Below are 18,717 nucleotides of genomic sequence, written 5' to 3' on the forward strand. Positions count from 1 at the left end.
TCACTGATCAAGTTCTTTTACTTGCCAAGTAACAAAATCCCAGCCTAAGCCAGCTTCATCGAAGAGGAAACTCTTGACTGCAATAGCTGACTGCAAGATTAAAGGAACCACACATGGACCAGGGTCTTGGAGCCTAGAACTGGAGACACAGTACTCATAGGATGTGCTTTCTTGCATCTCTTCTTGTCTCGATTTCTCTGCACGTTGGCTTCCCTTCCTCCGCAAAGTGATCTCTCTGCCTGGAAGAAAACATAGTGTGAGGCAGACCCAGCTTTCCAAAGGAACCCAGCAGGAGAGCTATACCGAGTTTCGTGTATCAGTCTCAGGAAAGGACTCTGATTGAGTTCTGCTAGAGTAACATGCCTACTGCTTGGCCCCAAACTATTGCCAAGGAAATGAGGTACTATATTGGGCAAATATACTGTCATGGGCAGCCACACCATGGGATGAAGAGAGGTATCTTGCCAAAAGGAAATAAGGGTCTTGGGCACCCTTTGAATAACAAATCCATCCCAGCCCCGCTCCCATCAATCATAAATAGCCAGTATTAGTATTTTGGGTACATATTCCTCCAGACTTTTTGGGGTGCATATACATATTCACATTTCCTCCTACGGTTCCCACTCCCAATGAGCATATTTCAAGGTACTAAAACAGAAAGTCGAGGAAAGTCAAATATATGAAGGAAAAAAGGAAATAATCCTCTTCTCCCCTTTGTTATTAAAAAGATGACAAAACAGGGGCACCTGGGTAGCGCAGTCGTTAAGCGGCTGCCTTCGGCTCAGGGCATGATCCCGGCATCCCGGGATCGAGTCCCACATCGGGCTCCTCCGCTGGGAGCCTGCTTCTTCCTCTCCCACTCCCCTGCTGTGTTCCCTCTCTCGCTGGCTGTCTGTCACATAAATAAATAAAATCTTAAAAAAAAAAAAAAGATGACAAAACAGCTCAGACAACTCCATCAATTCTTGAACCTGACACTGCAGGGCTGAATGGTTTTCTAAGATTAGAGAAAATGGAAGAATTCTTTTTTTTAAGATTTTTATTTATTTGAGAGACAGAGCAGGAGCAGGCGGAGGGGCAGAGGGAGAGGGAGAGGGAGAGAGACAAGCACACTCCCCATGGAGTGGGGAGCCTGGCGGGGGTGGGGGTGGGGCCTCGATCCCAGAACCCTGGGATCATGACCTGAGCTGAAGGCAGCCACCCAACCACATAGCCACCCAGGCACCCAAAAATGGAAGAATTCTTACGGAATAGATGGACAGGGTTATTTACAAAACAAACATTCTTTAACTTCTATTGCTGGAAACAAACCAAAAAAACCTACCCTACTCCAAAATCATACCCAGCATTAAAAGGCAAACTTCAGACTGGGGAAATGTCTTACAGACAATGGGTTAATATTTCTATTATGTGAAGAACATCTAGCATTGATAACAAACAGACTAAGAACCCAATAACTGGTCAGTGGAGATAGATAAAACACAATAAACACAGAACACTTTCTACCTCACGTAAGTCATCAAAGCAGTGCAAAAGGGCCATTCATCGCCTTTCAATTTTGAAGTTGAAAAAACTGGTGACACTGAAGACTGTTGTCAGTGTGAGCAGCAGACACTTCTGCATTTCTGGTGGAAAATGAATTGCTAAAATCTTTTGGAAAGCTATTTGGCAATATGCATCAAAGGCTTAAATAATGGCCAGGGCTTTTTTTTTTTTTTTTTAAGATTTTATTTATTTGAGAGAGTGAGAGACAGAGGGAGAGATCACAAGCAGGGGCGGGGGATAGAGGGAGAAACAGACTCCCCACTAAGCAGGGGGCCCCATGCGGGACCCTGGGATCATGATCTGAGCTGAAGGCAGATGCTTAACCGAATGTCCAGGCCTTTTGACCCAGGCATTCCTCTTCTGGGAATTAATTTCAGGGAAATAGTCCTAAATTAAGACAAAGCTATATGCTCCAAGATATTTGAAGAAATATTTTTCTAACAGCACAATTTAGAAGAAATCACCAAGAAGGGAATGGTTTAAAAACATAGGGTATGCCTATGAGATGTAAGACTTCACAGTTCATAAACTGATGGAAATGCAACCTACTTAATAAAAGGATAAAAATGTTCAGAATGTTAAGCAGGTATGCAGTTTGATAACTTCGGTGTAAAATGTGAACCATACATTATTCATAGCGAAGAGTGGAGAGGAACACTACAAATGATAATAATGGTCCAAAAATTATCTGATTTTGTTTTGTTTCTTTTACTTCTCTCTATGGGTCTGTATTCTCCAAATTTTGTTGAATATGTTCGAACTTTACGGTCAAAAAGTTACTTTAAAAAAATTACGACAAAAGATGGTGGATGTGTACCAACTTGATGTTCAATTTTTAAATTTTATTTAAAAAATAACAGGGGCGCCTGGGTGGCACAGCGGTTAAAGCGTCTGCCTTCGGCTCAGGGCGTGATTCTGGCGTTACAGGATCGAGCCCCACATCAGGCTCCTCTGCTATGAGCCTGTTTCTTCCTCTCCCACTCCCCCTGCTTGTGTTCCCTCTCTCGCTGGCTGTCTCTATCTCTGTCGAATAAATAAATAAAAATCTTTAAAAAAAATAAATAAAAAATAACAAATAGAATGGATTTATTTTTTTAAAGATTTTATTTATTTATTTGTTGGAGAGAAAGAGCACAAACAGGGGGAGCAGCAGGCAGAGGAAGAACCAGGCTCCCTGCTGAGCAAGGAGCCCAATGAGGGACTCCATCCCAGGACCCTGGAATCATGACCTGAGCCGAAGGCAGACGCTTAGCCGACTTGAGCCACCCAGGCGTCCCTAGAAAGGATTTAAATGTCATATCCATCAACTCTTTTCTCTCCTACTATTGAAACAGTGACGGCACATTAAAAGAAGTTTTGGGGTCAGACAGACCAGGATTCAAACTCCGTCTCTAACCCTTACCAGCTATGGGAACTTGAACAATTTCACTGTTCTGAGCCCCAGTTTCTTCATCTATAACATGGCATAATCGTACCAATAAGCATACCTACTTTGCAGGGTTATTTTGAGAATGAGACAGAAAGTGACTTTCAGCCATTGTCACTTGGGTTTTCAGCATGTATCTGGTGCATAATAGATGCTCAGTAAGAAATGAGACAGAAGAGATGAGGTTTCTTCTCCTTTCATAGACATCAGCTGCCCTGGGACGGCTGCTTTTACTATTATTTTTCCTTCCATTCTTGAAGCCCCACATGCTCTAGTCAAGCTCTAAATTTGGGGGTTCCTTTCTGCGCTCACGGTACCTACCCCTACTTCTCATTCAGTCAGGAGCAGCCCCTCTCAGGAGGCTCAGAGGTCCCTCCAATATTTGCCAGATCTCACTGATTTCTCTGGGCTAACAGGCATATTCTGAGGCGATGATTCTTGTGCTTTTCTCTGATAATCCATCTATAATTTTGCATGTGGTGGTGCTGGCAGGCCCAGAGAGGCACCCTTAGAATAGGGCCTCTAGAGTCTACGAAACTGGCTTACAAAACTGGTTCCCCGCCAGCTATCTGATTGGGCTCTTCCCCTTTCTGTATCCTAGTTTCCTCATCCGTGAACAGGGTAATGATCTTGCCTGCTCTGACACAGAGTTGTTGAGAGGAACAGATGTGAGAATTCATGTAAATTCCCAGAGTTGTCTTGTAACAATATGGCCTGAGGTTTCATCAAAGGTTGTGATAAGAAATCACAATGTGAAACTCAATTTCCACTTGCTGTCAAATTTGTGGAGAATATTATCAATATATGACTCCAGTGGAGAAATTTCTCCAGGGTGAGAAGTTACTGGAATTTTTGTCAGGAAAACTGGGAAATGCCCTGTCCTCTGATATCCAATGTTCTGAGACTGATTCATCTTATCTCCATTTTCTTCTTGGCTTCCAGGAAGCTTAGAGCTGAATCTGATGTTTAATGACAGCAGCTCCATTAAACCTGTTGGGCTTAATTTTGTATTTGTATTTCATGAAACTTATTGTACACATCCTTAATTATAAGCTTTCTCAAATTCTTTTGAGGTAGGGAGGGAGGGAGGGAAGAAAGAAGAAAGAAAGAAAGAAAGAAAGAAAAGAAAGAAAGAAAGAAAGAAAGAAAGAGAGAAAGAAAGAGAGAAAGAAAGGGAGAAAAAGAGAGGGAGGGAGGAAAGAAGGGAAGGAATCTGATATACTTTGAAAAGAGTACTTGGTCCACTGTAGCAGCTAAAATATAGGTCTGATTTCCCTAATAGACATTCAAAATAGTTGTGATTTAAATAAAATGGAAGTGTATACCAATCTGGCCATCATAAGTACTCTGAGGTTGGCATGATGACTATAAGGTAGGAGGGATCTTGGCTTCTTCTTACCTTGTTGCTCATGGTTCCCCCAGGGTTATCTCTGACCACATGTTTCAAGATGGCTAGCCACCATGCCTCATCCCAGCCAGGGGAAATGGGAACATGGAAGGCATACCCTTTGAGACTCGTGACCTCATAGTTAACACACATCTCTTCCACTCACATCCTATTGGCCAAAACTTCATCACAACACCACACCTAACTGCAAGAGCAGCTGGGATATTTCGTCTTTGAGGCATATGTCCCATTAAAAATCAGGGGTTCTGTTAGCTATCGAGGGAGAACAAATTTTGGAGGACACCTACCAGTTTCTGCAGCATCCACTGTCTCAGATGTATTTCTTTGCACATGATTGCACTCCAGTCTGTCCTGTTTCACGCTCACCCCCTCTAATCCGTCTGGCTTCCATGCTATCAGAGTGCTTTCCAATTCACAGTGCTATTATGGCACTCCTCTGCTCACACACCACCCCTGAATCCCTACTATGGAGAAAAGTGATTCTCAAACTTTAATATGCATCAGGAATCACCTGGAAAGCATGTTAACACAGAGATGGCTGGAGCTCCCCAGCAGAGTTTCTGATTCAGTAGGTCTAGGACCCAAGAATTAGCATCTTTAGTAAGTTGCCAGGTGATGCTGTTGCTGCTGGCCCAAGGACCACACTTTTTTAAGAAAAAAGATTTTATTTATAAGTAATCTCTACACCCAACGTAGGGCTCAAACTCACAACCCTGAGGTCAAGAGTCACATGTTCCACCATCTGAGCCAGCCAGGCACCCCCACCCCTGAAGGACTGCACTTTGAGAAACCACTGACCTTGAGAATAAAGCCCGTGCTCCTTAACCTGCCATTCACAGCCAGCCTGGTCTCAACCTACTTTCCAGCATCATCTCTTTTCCTTCCCCTCCCCCTCCACACACCTAGGACTCCAGTCACAGTGATGTTCTCACCTCTCTCTAAGCAGGCCAGCTGTTCACACCTCTGTGCCTCACTGTTCTTTTTGTCTGCAGTGTCTTCTGCCTGGCAACTTCCTTTCCACGACCTCCCTGAAGCTTTCCCTGACCCTTTAAACTGTTGTTAAATTATTCTGTGCCCCAGGTCCCTGAGACTTTGTACATTCTTCTATTATTGCTCTTATCGCCTTGTTTTTGTCTTTCTAGCTGTCTCCCTGTCTCTGGAGACAGTCATGTACAGAGCTCTCAGCCATGGCAACAGGGTCACTGAGTGAGGAAACAAAAGTATGAATGAGGAAGGGAGGCGAGTAGATGGAATGAATAAACAAATGAGGTGAGTGAAGAAATGATGAGTTAGCACATGAACGATTGAGTTATGGTCCATTTGTGTTTGGTTCTATTAAGTCTTGACCCCCATAGCAGGAAGGGAATTTACTCTCTGACCATGTTGCCACAAAGTTCCAGCCATCATCTCCTTCTTAGCAGGAGTTAACTGGGACCCAGCATCCATCAAATCAACCCCCCACCTCCAGAGCGCTCAGGAGTTGGCAGGGGCTGGGGACCTATGCTGGGTCACATTCCTGACATCAGAGCTTAACCTCCACTCAATCCTCCCTGTTCTCATGCACCCTGGTGTTTCCGGAAGTCAGTTGTAAGACATTTGGGACACCGGAGAAACAATGATGGTGGATGCCTCTCAGGGCCAAGACACAAAAGACTTTTTCACCCAACTAGTGATAAGGTGTCAGGGTTGTTTCAAATTAAAATTGTAAGCTTGAGTGGCTGAAACTACTCTCCCCCTCCTCATGGGGAACCCAGCTTCCTCTAAACCCCCTAAAGGAGGCCTCATTTTGGCTCCAGCAGACACGGATGTGGCCATAAGAAGGGACTCCCTGGGCCACTGTGGTTGTCAACTCAGCCATGGTGCTATCTGAGCTGTTCCTGCACCAACATTGTGTAGTCTCAGAAGCCACTGAACTTCTGAGCTTCAGTGTCCTCTTCTGCACATTGCACATTGAGCTTCAGTGTCCTCCTCTGCAGGGTGGGAATATTCCTATTCCCCTTGTAGGTGTGTGGTGAGCATCAAATAAAACATGGGAGTAGAGGGCCCCGCACAGTACTGGGCAGATAGTAGGTGTGCAATAGAGAAGAACTAGTGTTCTTACAACTGATCCTTGAAGGTCTTTTCCCTAATGAATCAGGCCCACTCAGACTTCTAGGGTTCTTCCCCCCGCCCCATCCCCATTTTAAAGTAGACTCTGCGCCCAGTGCAGAGCCCAACGTAGGGCTCGAACTTACGACCCTGAGATCAAGAACTGAGCTGAGATCAAGAGTTGAACACTTAACCGACTGAGCCACCCAGGTGCCTCTAGGGTTCTTCCTTCTGTTTATAATACCTGCCTTCCCCTCTCACAATTCTACCTAATGTGGGGATTGCAACTGTCATCCTACCTCCTCCACAAAACTGTCTCTGCTCCTGGAACTACCAATGATGCCTACCTTACCTGTGGTCTGACTTAATAAGGAATGTGGAAACAAATGGTTAGTCAAAAGCAAGGGATCTGCAAGCAGTGCTGCCATGTATGGCTGCACAGGTTGTGCAGTGCCCAAACCTAGGAGCACCATTCATATTGGCTCTAAGGGAGTGAAGCCCCAATGAGTTGCATAATGAAGGGGCTCTGTCTGCAAGTCAAATGGGCTAAGTTTGAATCTTGCCTCAACCACTTATCCATTGTTTGACCAAGCGAGGTATGTAATCACCTGAGACTCAGTTTCCTCATCTGTGAATGGGATGTTATTAGTACCTACCACAGGGCAGGCTGAGGAGATTCGGTGAACTGAGGAGTTTGGAACAGCGCCTGGTACAGAGCTAACATTTACTGAGCACTCAATTTCATTAATGAATGTGATTAACGAATTAATGAAATGAAGCCTAGGTGTCTTCTGAGAGGCATGAGGTGACGAGGCAGGGTGATGAGCACTGAAGAACTGCAGCGGCTGGGTTCTGCACCTGGTGGGGGGCAGGGCCTCTGTGGCCTCTCTCGGAACTCCACTCCAGCCTTCTCTTCACCGAAGTCCACCTTCATCACTCAGGCCTTTTTTAGCTGACAAATGATGAGACTCCAAAGGGAACTAGCTTAAGCCAAAAGCAGCACTGGGGGCTGATGTAACTGGAAGGTCCAGTGGAGGACCTGCGGCTGCAGCTACATCACGGAGGCTTTGTCTCCTTCTCCATCTCCTGTCTCTGCCTGAGTTGACTTTTTTCTCAGGCAGGTTCTTCCACACGGCACGAGTGGGTCCGCAGGTAGTCTAAGATGACATTCTAAGGCTTTTGATCCGAAAGAGAAACCCTCCTCTCTCAGCATCAATAGCTTATGGAAGGCCTCTGATTGCCCAGCTTCAAGTCACATGTCCATTTTTTGGACCAATTATCATAGCTAAAAAATGGGGTGCTGTGACTGGCCAAGCCGGGGTCATGTATCCATCCTAGTTTGACAGTCCCACAAGAGCCACATGGAATGGGGAAGGGGCAGTTCTCTTAACAGAAGTGCTGGGCATACAAGAATGTTGGCTGTCCTTGCCGTCTTTCTTTACGGCTCAGTTCACAGGTCACTTCCTCAGGGGACCTTCCCCTCCCTTTTCCCGTGTGGACTTCAACCTTCCCACAGTAAATTACAAATTATTTTCCGACTCCCTGACTAGTCTGGGAACAACTTGAGGCAGGGACAAGAGCATATTTGCTCATCTGTATTGCCTAGGCTGTTTCCGGTCCAGGTTGTGGAAGGGACATTATTGGTGGCCTATCCACCATCCATTTCCCCTTCCTACTCAGATTTTTGTGGGTTTTCCCCCATTTCTCCCCACTGCCTTGGGCTTGGTGGGGAAGCAGACTCCACTCTCACTAGTTACAACCCAGTAGAGTCATCCATTGCCACAGTGATTGGTTCAGGAACGGACATCTGGGACTTAGCGTGGGCCAGTGAGGCATAAGGGTATTTGGGAAAGGCACTGTGGTCTTTTGGGTGGGCCAGGAAAGCCAGCTGGCTCCTTCCTGCCCTCTCCTGTGTCAGACATCAATTTGGCCTCTGTTAGCTGCTACTGGCTGCAGAGCTGGAGGAAAACCTATTTTAGGCAAAAGCTGACATGGTGGAGGGCACTACAGAGAAAGCTGGGCCCTTGATGGCCCTGTTGAGTTGCTGGCTTGGCCAACCCTGGAGGCCACCCTACCCCAGGACCACCAAGGCCCCAATCAACACATTTCTGTTGTGAATCCACTTTCAGCTGAGCGTGTTCTGTTACCTGCAGCCACAAGTATCCCCAGGGAGTTCTTCCTGAATGAATGACATGGGTGAGTGGCCAAAGGCTGAGAGCCCCCAAGCATGCCCTCCTTTGCCACCCACACCAGTTCTTTTCTACCCCACAATAAGAGACATTCAAAGATTCTGGATACTTTTTAAAAAACCACAGCAGTCACTTTACTTTTAGGTTTGCACTTTACAAAACAACAAGGGAGAAGTCCTTGAGGGACAGAGGTGTGGGAGTGGGGAACAGTAAAGAGGGGGAAGCACAGACTGGGCCCCAGGCCAGCCCAGCAGGGCCTCCCATGTCCTGGCTGTACAGAGCTAGGCCAAAAGACCTCAGGGAAAGGCCACAGTCCTCTAGAGACTGTCGCGATTTGACATTTAACAGGCAGCCACAGGCTTATGGTTCGGGCAGCCCAAAGAAGGAAGTGGGCTTCCCACCCCTCCTTCCCCCGGGCCAGGGGAAGGCAGCTTGAGGCAGGGGTGAGGGCTACCCATCCAGCAGCTTTAGGATGCTCTCACGCTCCTTCAGAGTCTTCCAGGCCTGGTCCTTCTCCTTCTTGGTGGGGGTCCGCTTCTTCTGCCGGGCAGCCATGATCTTCCGGAAGGCATCCATGACCTCGTTGTCTGCCATGCGGACCCGCTGCCTTAGCTCTTGCCGGCTTACCTCCTCCTTTGCCAGCCTGTGGGGGCCAGCCAGCCAGTTGCCATGGGAAGCCCACCTCCACAGTAGGGGCCCCCCTCCCCAGCCTGAATCCACGCACCACCCCAGGCTGGCACTCCTGTGGACCATTTCATACCAAAATGCAAAGTTACTGAACCACACTGACATGGTATTACGTGCTAGTCACAATCACAAGCCCTTCAAATATGTCAGCAGAATTAATCCTCGTAATAACCTTGTTGAGGTAGGTACTATTTTCCCGATGTTACCAGTGTTAAAATGGAAGTCAAGGAGAGTAAAAAACACCCAAAGATCCCACAACTAGTGAGTAGGAGATCTGAATTAAGGCAGGCTGGCTCCAAACAATCTTCTTTAAAAGGTGTTCTAGTGTCAGCAGAAGACCTGCTTACTTCTGTATCCAAGTTCCTGAGCAACCTAAGAGTCTAGGCGGCCCGCAGTCTACATGAAGCACACAAGACGCCAAACCAACCCCTGGAAATGAAATCCGACCTATCAATTCCACTGGTGGAGCTGGAAGGTGGCTTAGAGATCTGACCTAGTCCAACCTGTTAATTTTCCAGAAGGGGAAGCTGCCGCTCAGGAACGAGGTACCTTGCTCAAAGCCCTGCTGCTGGTCCACAGCAGGAATGAGGGCTGGACTCTGGCCTTCTGACAACCCAAGCTAGTTCGTTCATGGTCCACTACCTCTGTATCTGCACATCCTTGCTTCTCCCTCTCCCTCTTCTCCACTCAACTCGGTACCTCTTTCATCTGTTATCTTTCTCTTCTTGTTCTTGCATGAAAGGGAACTAGAAAGAGGCTTCGCATTTAGCCTTGGGCTCAAGTTGCAGCTTTGTTATTTACTGGCTGCATAAACTTCAGGAGAGCACTCACTTCATTGGCCCTTTACTTCCTCATCTAGTAAACAGGGAAAATACCACCTATCCCCCAGACTGTAGTCAAGATTAAACACGAGGGTATATATAAAGCCCCTGGTACACCACTGGCACTCAGTACATGCTTATCCTTAGTACCCCCTTAGCAGCTTGTCAGCAGTTCCCTCTCCCCTTAATGGTGCACCTCTTTACCAATGACCCACTTGCAGACCACAAGCCTTTGCTCTGCCTCTCTTCCTAGCCCCCAGCACCATGTGTAAGAGACAGGCAGAGCTGGCCAAATGAATGAGTGTGCCCTGCCCTGTTGGAGCTCTGTGAGGGGCAGACACACCTGTCAGTGAGTCTGCTTCTCTACCTCCCCCCAAGGGCAACAACTAACATAATCTCCCTCCAGACGTCACCTACACTTTTGTCATGACCAACGCAGGGCAAGATGGATGGGAGTCAATATAAAATGAAAGATACTGTGACCAATTCCTTAAAGAACTGATACTAAAATACTGGGCAATTTCCAGTGAAGGGCCAATAATAATCACAGACATCTAGCGAAATTGTAAACAGTTGATACAGCCGGGTAGACAGTATATTGGTGTTTATCCTACTACTCCTTCAGATGTTCTGTGTTTATGAAATTTATCATTAAAAATATGTTGGGGGAGAAAGAAAATAAACATGAAAAAACTAAAAAAATAAATCACACAACAATGTGAATATAGGCAATACCACTGAACTGTACACTTACAAATGGCTTAAAGAATCCATTTTACACTACATTTTTTTTCACCACAATTCCAAATAGGTAAATAAACAACTCACAGATGCCTTAGCCCTGGAGTCTGGTGCCCAGCAATGGTACTTTCTGCAAGGCTCTCCAGGTGACTTAGAGGACCTGCTGGGTTTGGGAACCCTCCTGTAAAGCCCCCAGAAGGCGACCAGCAGTGGCCTAGGCCTCCTCAGCCCACACCACCCATCCACACTCACCTCAGCAGGTCGTGCTTCTTGGTGCGGTTGTGGGCGCTGAGCGCCTTCAGCTCGGCCTGCCGTTTGCGCAGCTCCGCGAGGACCTCATCCTCTGAGTCCTCTGCGGGGCGGTCCTCAGACTCCAGCAGGCCCTGGGCGATCAGCTCCTCCTTGATGCGGCTCTCCAGGGACTTGGTATGGGGCACACTACAGAGGAAGGGAGTCCTTAGCTCAAGGGCCAGATTAGAGGGGGGACCCCTGAGAACTTCCCAAGGTTAGCGAACACATTATTTTCTCTTTGGGCACCCCTCTCTATCTAGGTATAAAAATACAGAGAAAATGGTAAGAGCTAAGCTCCTTGACATGGGTCTTGGCAATGACTTTTTGGCTGTGACACCCAAAGCACAAGCAACAAAACAAAAACAAAAATTACTTCTGCACAGCAAAAGAAATCATCAACAAAGCAAAAAGATAACTTATGGAACGGGAAAAAATATTTGCAAACAATATATCTGATGAGAAGTTAATATCTACCATATATAAAGAACTCATATAACTCAAAAGCAATAAACCCACCCAATTAAAAAATGGGCAAAGTCCCTGAGTAGACGTTTCTCCAAAGAAGATATATAAAAAGCCAACAGGTACATGAAAAGATGCTCAACATCCCTAGTTACTAGAGAAATGCAAATTAAAACTACCATGAGTTACCATCTCTGGCCTGTTATCATCTCTGGCCATCATCACAAAGGCAAGAGGTAACAAATGTTGGCGAGGATCTGGAGAAAAGGGAACCCTCCTGCAATGTTGGTGGGAATGTAAATTGGTGCAGTCACTGTGGAACACAGTGTGATCTTCAAAGATCCTCAAAGAATTAAAAACAGAGCTACCACATGATCTAGCTACTCTAATTCTGGGAGTATGTACAAAGGAAATGTAAATACTAACTGGAGAACATATCTGCACCCCCACATTCACAGCAGCATTCTTTACAATAGTCAAGATATGGAAGCAACCTTGGAGTCCATCGATGGCTGAATGGATAAAGAAACTGCGGTATAGATAAAACAGATTATAATTCAGCCTTAAAAAACCAAGGAAATCCTACCATTTGTGACAACATGGATGGCCTCTGAATGCATTATGCTAAGCGAAGTAAGTCAGAGAGAGAAAAACAAATACATCATCTCACTTATATGTGGAATCTAAAAAACCCCACAAATTCATTGAAAAAAAGATCAGACTTCCCATTACCAGAGTCGGAGGGTGGGGTGGGGGGGAGAACTGGAGGAAGGTGATCAAAAGGTACAAACTTCCAATTGTAAGATAACTAAGTCCCAGGATGTTCTATGCAACACGACGACTGTAGCTAACACTACTGTATGATACAGAGTGTAAATCCTAAGAGTTCTCATCACAAGGAGAAATATTTTTCCTTTTCTTCTTTTCTTTTTATTGTATCTACATGAGAGGATGGATGTTAGCTGAACCTATTGTGGTAATCATGTCACAACATACGTGAATCAGACCATATACACGTTTTGTACATGTACACTTTAAACTCATACAGGGATATGTATCAATTATTGCTCAAAATGCTGGGAAAAAATATAGAGACAGACACATCTGGTCTTATTTCAAACACAAGCCAACACATATCCACTGTCAAAAAATACAGAAAAACCTGTAATGCCAACAACTCAGAGAGAAACACTATTATTTTATGTCACTATCGAAAATATTACTATTATTTTCGTTATTAACATTACACATACAAAAATATATTTTATTATATATTACTTATATACTATATATATTACAGATTTTGTTACATGTTATTTCCAATCTTTTACTACACATTTTAGGTTTTCTTCCCTATGTGCACACATGTAAATATATGCTGAGTAAAAACAGAATCAACCTGTATTGTGCTCGAGTGACATTTTCTCCATTTAACACTCTATTGTTTACATCTTTTCACGTCAATTAAGTAGGTTTCTCTAAGACAATTAATAGTTACAAGTTATTTCATCATATGGAATTACAACTATTTAGCCAACCAATCCCCATTTAGATCGTTTACAGTACAAACAGGGCTATGAGGAACAACCCCGTACTTAAGTCTGTGCATGCAGAAATGCTGGGCCAGCATGCACGTTTGAAACTTTCACTGGGCTTCATCAAAATGCCCTCCACCTCTCTTTTAAGGAAGACCTTCTCATGCGGGGATGGAAAGAAGTCAACAGAGGCATGCGCCAGACAGCAGGATATGACAGAGTTGCCACTCACCTGAAGGGCTTGTTCTGATTGCGGGGAGAGGTGCTTGCCCCGTCGGCCCCCGATTCTTTCCCAGACATGTCGGGAATAGGAGAGTCCTCCATAGGGGAAATGATATTTTCCTAGAAGACCACAGGAATGGGATGGAGGGAGTAAGAGCCATAGTATTTCCATTTTTTTGCTCCTCTCTAACCTGCACTCAGAGTCTTCAGTCTTCACAGACCAGAAATACTCTTTTATTGTTCCCATCCCTCTGGGACACCTTCCCAAACTGATTCCAGAAAGCTTTGATCATTTTAGAAATCCCTTTTTTGTACCGACACCAAAAGAAGGGAGCTCAGAAGAGCAACGATAATGCTCAACAGCAATAAAGCAAGGAGCTAAGCAGCTGCACTGCACTGGGCACTGTGCTAACTAAGCACACTGTGGCAAGCGCTGCTGGCTGTCCAAAAGCCCTCCTCACCTCTCTGTAGCTCGGCTTATGGCTGCCCAGCTACCCTATACTTCCCAGCTCCCCTTGAAGTCAGATGTGGTCAGGTGACAAATTCTCTCCAGTGGAAAGTGATCAAAAGAGATAAGAGCCACAGCCAGTCATGGCCCATAAACCGTCCTTCACACATTCTTCCTTGCTCTTTTTCTGCGGGCTCGGAGTAGCAAGCATACCCAGAACGACCTTGTGCAGAGTGCCTGTTTAAGGTGGCAAAGCCACCACAGCCAGGGCCCTTGTCTAATGGTGTGGGGCTGAGATCTCCCCTCACTCCCACCTCAGGCAACCCGGAACATGTGCTCCGGACTGTTACATGAGAGAAAGACACTACGTGTTCTGAGTTAGGGAGAAAATAAGGCTCAGTAAGCTTAGGGGATGTGCCTAAGGCCAGACAGTCGGCATAAAGAAAGGTGCTCTGTACCTGGGGTTTGAGTCCTGCTTCTATTTATTAGCTGTACGACCTCAAGCAGACAGTCCCCTTTTCTGAGCTTCAATCTTCTAGTATGCAATACAGGGCTAACAACTGTCCTTGCCTCCAACAAGAGGATGTGTGGAAAGCCCCTGCACAGGGCTCAGCCCTCAGCTAACACTCAACAAAAGTAACTGTGGTGCAGTGGCTACTTTTGGGGGAGGAGAGAATCTGGGAAGAGCAGGAGAGGGGCTCTAGGACACAGGCAATGCCTTATTTTGTGTTCATGAGGCCAGATATACAAGTGTGCTCGTGTGTGAAAATATATCAATCTATACATTTAAGATCTATGTACCTTTCTAAATGTATGATACACTTCAACACAAAATAAAACATTAAAACAGAAAGTAAGCATAATTCCTGTTTTGAGTTAGGGTGCTCACCTCCACCAGGGCCTGTAGAAGGCGCTGCGTCAGAGCACCAAAGGGGCACCCATCTTCTGGCTGCTCATGCTGGGCCTCAGACTTCTTCAGCAGGGCATCCACATCTAACGTGGGCAGAGAAATGGTAGACAGGTGGGTTGAGAACTGGGAACTCAAGTCTTGGCCTGGGGTGGGCAGGGAGGTGAGGGGCCTACCTTTAGTGTCCAGTTCGGTCAGTGGCCCCATGAGGCCTTTCTTCTTGTCAGCCACGGCTGCTGCCCGGGCCCCGTCCTTCTGTTCCTCCAGCAGGTCCTCCTGTGCCCACCGTTGGGAGTAGTGCTTCCCCAGGGGTGGGATCTGTGGGGAGACGCCACCCGGTCCAAAAGGGGTAAACACTGGGAGGCCATCCCCAGGGTGAGTGAGGGCTCTCTGTGCACTTGGGCACTGCCAGTAGGCTCATCATTCATTCCCTCACTTATCTGTCTCCCAAGTACTGACCCTGGGGCTAAGGCCCGTGCCTTGAGTAGGTGGGAAGAAACAAAAGAGATAAAAATCTCTATGCTCACAGTCTAGTAAGGGAGACAGGTACATAACCAACTAAGACACATATGGGAGCCAGTATGGAACAATTTCCAAGATATGGGTACAGAATGGTGTATGTACCTGGACCATCTGAGGTAACAGCTGTTGTCCCTACAGAGACCTAGGCGCCTCAGTGCCAGGAGAGAAAATTCTCATTTGTATTACCTGAATTTACTACTGCCTCTGTGGATTACCTTTTCAAATGATGTTTTTTCAAATAAATTTTTTAAAAATTCGAAGAACTGAAATGCTAGCAGTAGGTCAAAGTGTTGTGGCACAACTTTCTGCAGGGAGGCTGCAAAGGTGTTTTGATGGAGATAACAAGGGATCGTGCTTTTAAGGATGAGCTAGTTTGCTAAGGGAAAAAGAGCATGTGCAGAGTCCCAGAGACCAGCCAGGAGCCTGGGTGGGCCTGGGGTGAGGGCAAGGTGCTTGGCAGGGCTAGTAAATGCGCAGTGACAAGGGGGCATGGCTGAGGAAACTGGAGAGGGGCAGTAGGGCTGTGTCACCAAGGACCGAGATGCTTGGACTCCATCTTGTGCGGGAGCCAGGGGAGGCCTAGGAGCAGGGCCGTGTCATATCCGATCACAACAGCTGACCCACAGGGCGCCTGGGTGGCTCAGTTGTTGAGCAACTGCCTTAGGCTCCGGTCATGGTCCTAGAGTCCTGGCATCAAGCCCGCATCGGGCTCCTTGCACAGCAAGGAGCCTGCTTCTCCATCTACCACTCCCCCTGCTTGTGGTCCCTCTCTCGCTGTCTATCAAATAAATAAATCTTTAAAAAAAAAAAAAACGCAAAAAACAGCTGACCTATAGGAGAGTGTTCCCCGACCCTTTTCTGCATTTTCTACATTTTCTTTAATGGAACCAGATTTATTTATGTCATAAGAAAACTTTTATACTAAAAAAAGAAAACAAAAAGTCCGTCTGGAGGCAGGGAAGTATTAAGAGACCATTTGGGTGAAAGCTAATGAAGGCTTGAATCAAAGTAGAGGTGACAGAGATAGTGGGACAAAGGACAGCATCACTGAAGTAGATGCCTTATCATCATTTGGATGGGGTAGAGAGGAGGCAATGCAAGAAGACAGCTGAGAATTAGAGCCTGGGTGTCTGGGTGGGTTGAGTAGAGGAGGGGCAGAGTAGGGGCAGAGTAGGGGAAGGAAGATGATACATGACTTTGGGATCTCTGTTTAGGAGGCACCTCTGAGCCCTCTTGTTCACCACCCTGTCTACCAAGGCCCAGGGTTTCTACCTTGTAATGTTCAGCCTCGTCTTCTGGGGGTTTCAGTAGTTCCTCTAGTGTGCGTACCTCTTCACTGGTGATATCTGCACAGTAGGGCTCTACGGAAGCCCAGAACCTGCAGGGAGAAGCAGATCCTGAATGGGCACCTCCTGTCCCACCATCCTCAGCTCCAGGCCCCTCCAAAGCCTCTACTGCCTGAATCCCAAGGCCCCTCTATATTCTCTGGCCCAGACCTGTTGGGGGCATCATTCTTGGGGATCCGTGGCACGTCAATTGGGTCATCAGTGAATTCATATTCCTGGATCTTGGGCTGAAGGTTTTTGGATTTGGGCCGGCCGGGGCCAGGGCCCGGCCCATGTCCCGCCTTCCCTTCCAGTTTCTGCTTCTTCGGCTTTCCATGTTTGGGGGGAGCTCCAAGCTCATGGTCTCGACCCAGCTTCAGGAATCGTCGATCACCTTTCTTATCCTGCCAGTCAGTGAGGATCTGAAATTTACAGAGACTATCACTGAGGGGGAGAAAGGAAGTCATAGGACAAGTTTTTCTCCTAGTGAAGAATTAGGATCTAGAACTTGAGAAGGCTCCAAAGTCTTTTTATTTATCCATCCCCTTTTTATTTAGTAAACTCCTACTCGTCCTTCAAAACTCAGTTCTTTTCTGTGCCTATCTCACAGGACTTTATTCATATACTTCTCATCATTCCATTTGTCTGTACTGATTCACCTCTGTATCATTCAAGCCAGTCGCACAGTGTTTAGGTCAAACAAATGGTCATGCCCCAGTGTATGTTAGCCCTGGAATATGCTGCTGGTAACTTTTTGGTGAATGCAAACAAGCCTCCCAGCAAACCTTCACTTCAAATGTCAGCACAACTGGGAAGCCTTCTACACATCAGTTACCCAGCTTCTTACATGCCAAAATGCAAATGAATATGCCACAGCCCTGCGCAAAAAGCTTCAGTGCACTCCCAGGGACCACAAGTTAACTACTCAACCTTTGAGGTCCAATTAAAATGGCATCTTGGTCCTCTCTGGGTCTCTTGACAATTTGTACCTCCACCGCAGGCCTAAATGTGTTGTTTGATCATACTGGAACGGACGGCATACCTTGTCTTTTCAATTAGACTATAAGCTAATGGAGATCAGGAAATTCACCTTAATTATCTCTGGTCCCGAGTATTTGGCATAGTATCTGACACACAGGGCTCAGGGGATGTTTACGTAGTGAACAGAAATAATCAAGAGTAGTCCCAGTAATTAACATCTGAAATACTTAGTGTCAGATATCAGGCTGAGGCTTTGCAAAAAAAAACCTCTCTTAATCCTCATAAAAGCTCAAAGGTAGCTCCTAATATTCATCCCAGTTTGCGGATAGGGAACTGATGTTCAGTGACAGGACGCAACTTTCCCAAAGTCACGTAGTTAGGACAACAGCAACACTAAGCAAGCGCTTAGGCCAGGATTCAAATCCAGGTCTTCTCAATCCAGATCCCCTAGTACTTCTAACCATAACACAACATCACCTGGTATTTGTCTGACTTCCCCCACCCTTTAGTTGGCAAACTCCCTGAAGGCCAGAAGCGTTCTAATTACCTCTCTCTCCTGAGTAGTACAGGACCCAGAACATAATGGGGTTGGGGTCAACCAATGCTTAGTAAATTGGAAATCTTGCAATTTATAAGGATTATGTACATTCTTGTATTTTCTATGTGTCACACGAGCCCAGCTTGGGTCTCTCCTTAACCCTCTAAGCTCCTGTAGCCCTTAGCGGGTGGGGCTAACTCAATGACCCATCCCATAACTCGTCACAGTCCACCCCTGGTGATATCCTCTCTATAGGGTATCACCTGGGTTTCAGCCTCAAGAACCCGCAGGCGCCGGCTGGCAGAGGAAAGCAGGGTCTCAAGCTCCAGCTGCAGAGTGTCCAGCTCCTCGATGCCGATGCCATCATCCTCAGAGCGGGCTAGCACGGCTGTGTAGCGTGGACAGACCTTCAGGTGGTCCACAGACTTGAAGTCATGGAACTGCAAGGGGCAGTCCTTCAGTTCACTCATGGCCCAGGATACGGGACCCTGTGGAACTGGAGAGGAGAGAGCCATTGACAGGAGATAAATTGGCAGAAGAAAAGTCCAAGAGCTCCCTCCATCCAGGGACAGACTCAAGGA

General features: G+C 46.4%; 1 protein-coding gene across 3 annotated transcripts in view; it reads right to left on the minus strand.

Annotated features, from left to right (window-relative positions):
* The window catches only part of TADA3 (transcriptional adaptor 3), a 20,174-nt gene continuing 1,457 nt past the window's right edge, over positions 1-18,717 (minus strand). For 2 of the 3 annotated variants that reach the window (XM_026501325.4, XM_026501326.4), the window contains exons 2-9: positions 18,400-18,632; positions 16,789-17,039; positions 16,565-16,670; positions 14,947-15,088; positions 14,753-14,856; positions 13,426-13,535; positions 11,158-11,343; positions 8,763-9,299 (exon numbers count right to left, since the gene is read on the minus strand). In XM_026501325.4, coding sequence (XP_026357110.1) covers positions 9,107-9,299; positions 11,158-11,343; positions 13,426-13,535; positions 14,753-14,856; positions 14,947-15,088; positions 16,565-16,670; positions 16,789-17,039; positions 18,400-18,606 — 1,299 coding nt within the window. In that variant the 5' untranslated portion in view covers positions 18,607-18,632 and the 3' untranslated portion in view covers positions 8,763-9,106. Of the gene's footprint in view, positions 240-8,762; positions 9,300-11,157; positions 11,344-13,425; positions 13,536-14,752; positions 14,857-14,946; positions 15,089-16,564; positions 16,671-16,788; positions 17,040-18,399; positions 18,633-18,717 lie in introns of those variants that run through there. The other variant, XM_026501327.4, reaches the window with a different exon arrangement.

Source organism: Ursus arctos, unplaced genomic scaffold (assembly GCF_023065955.2).
Source record: "Ursus arctos isolate Adak ecotype North America unplaced genomic scaffold, UrsArc2.0 scaffold_14, whole genome shotgun sequence".
In the NCBI taxonomy this organism is placed as follows: Eukaryota; Metazoa; Chordata; class Mammalia; order Carnivora; family Ursidae; genus Ursus; species Ursus arctos.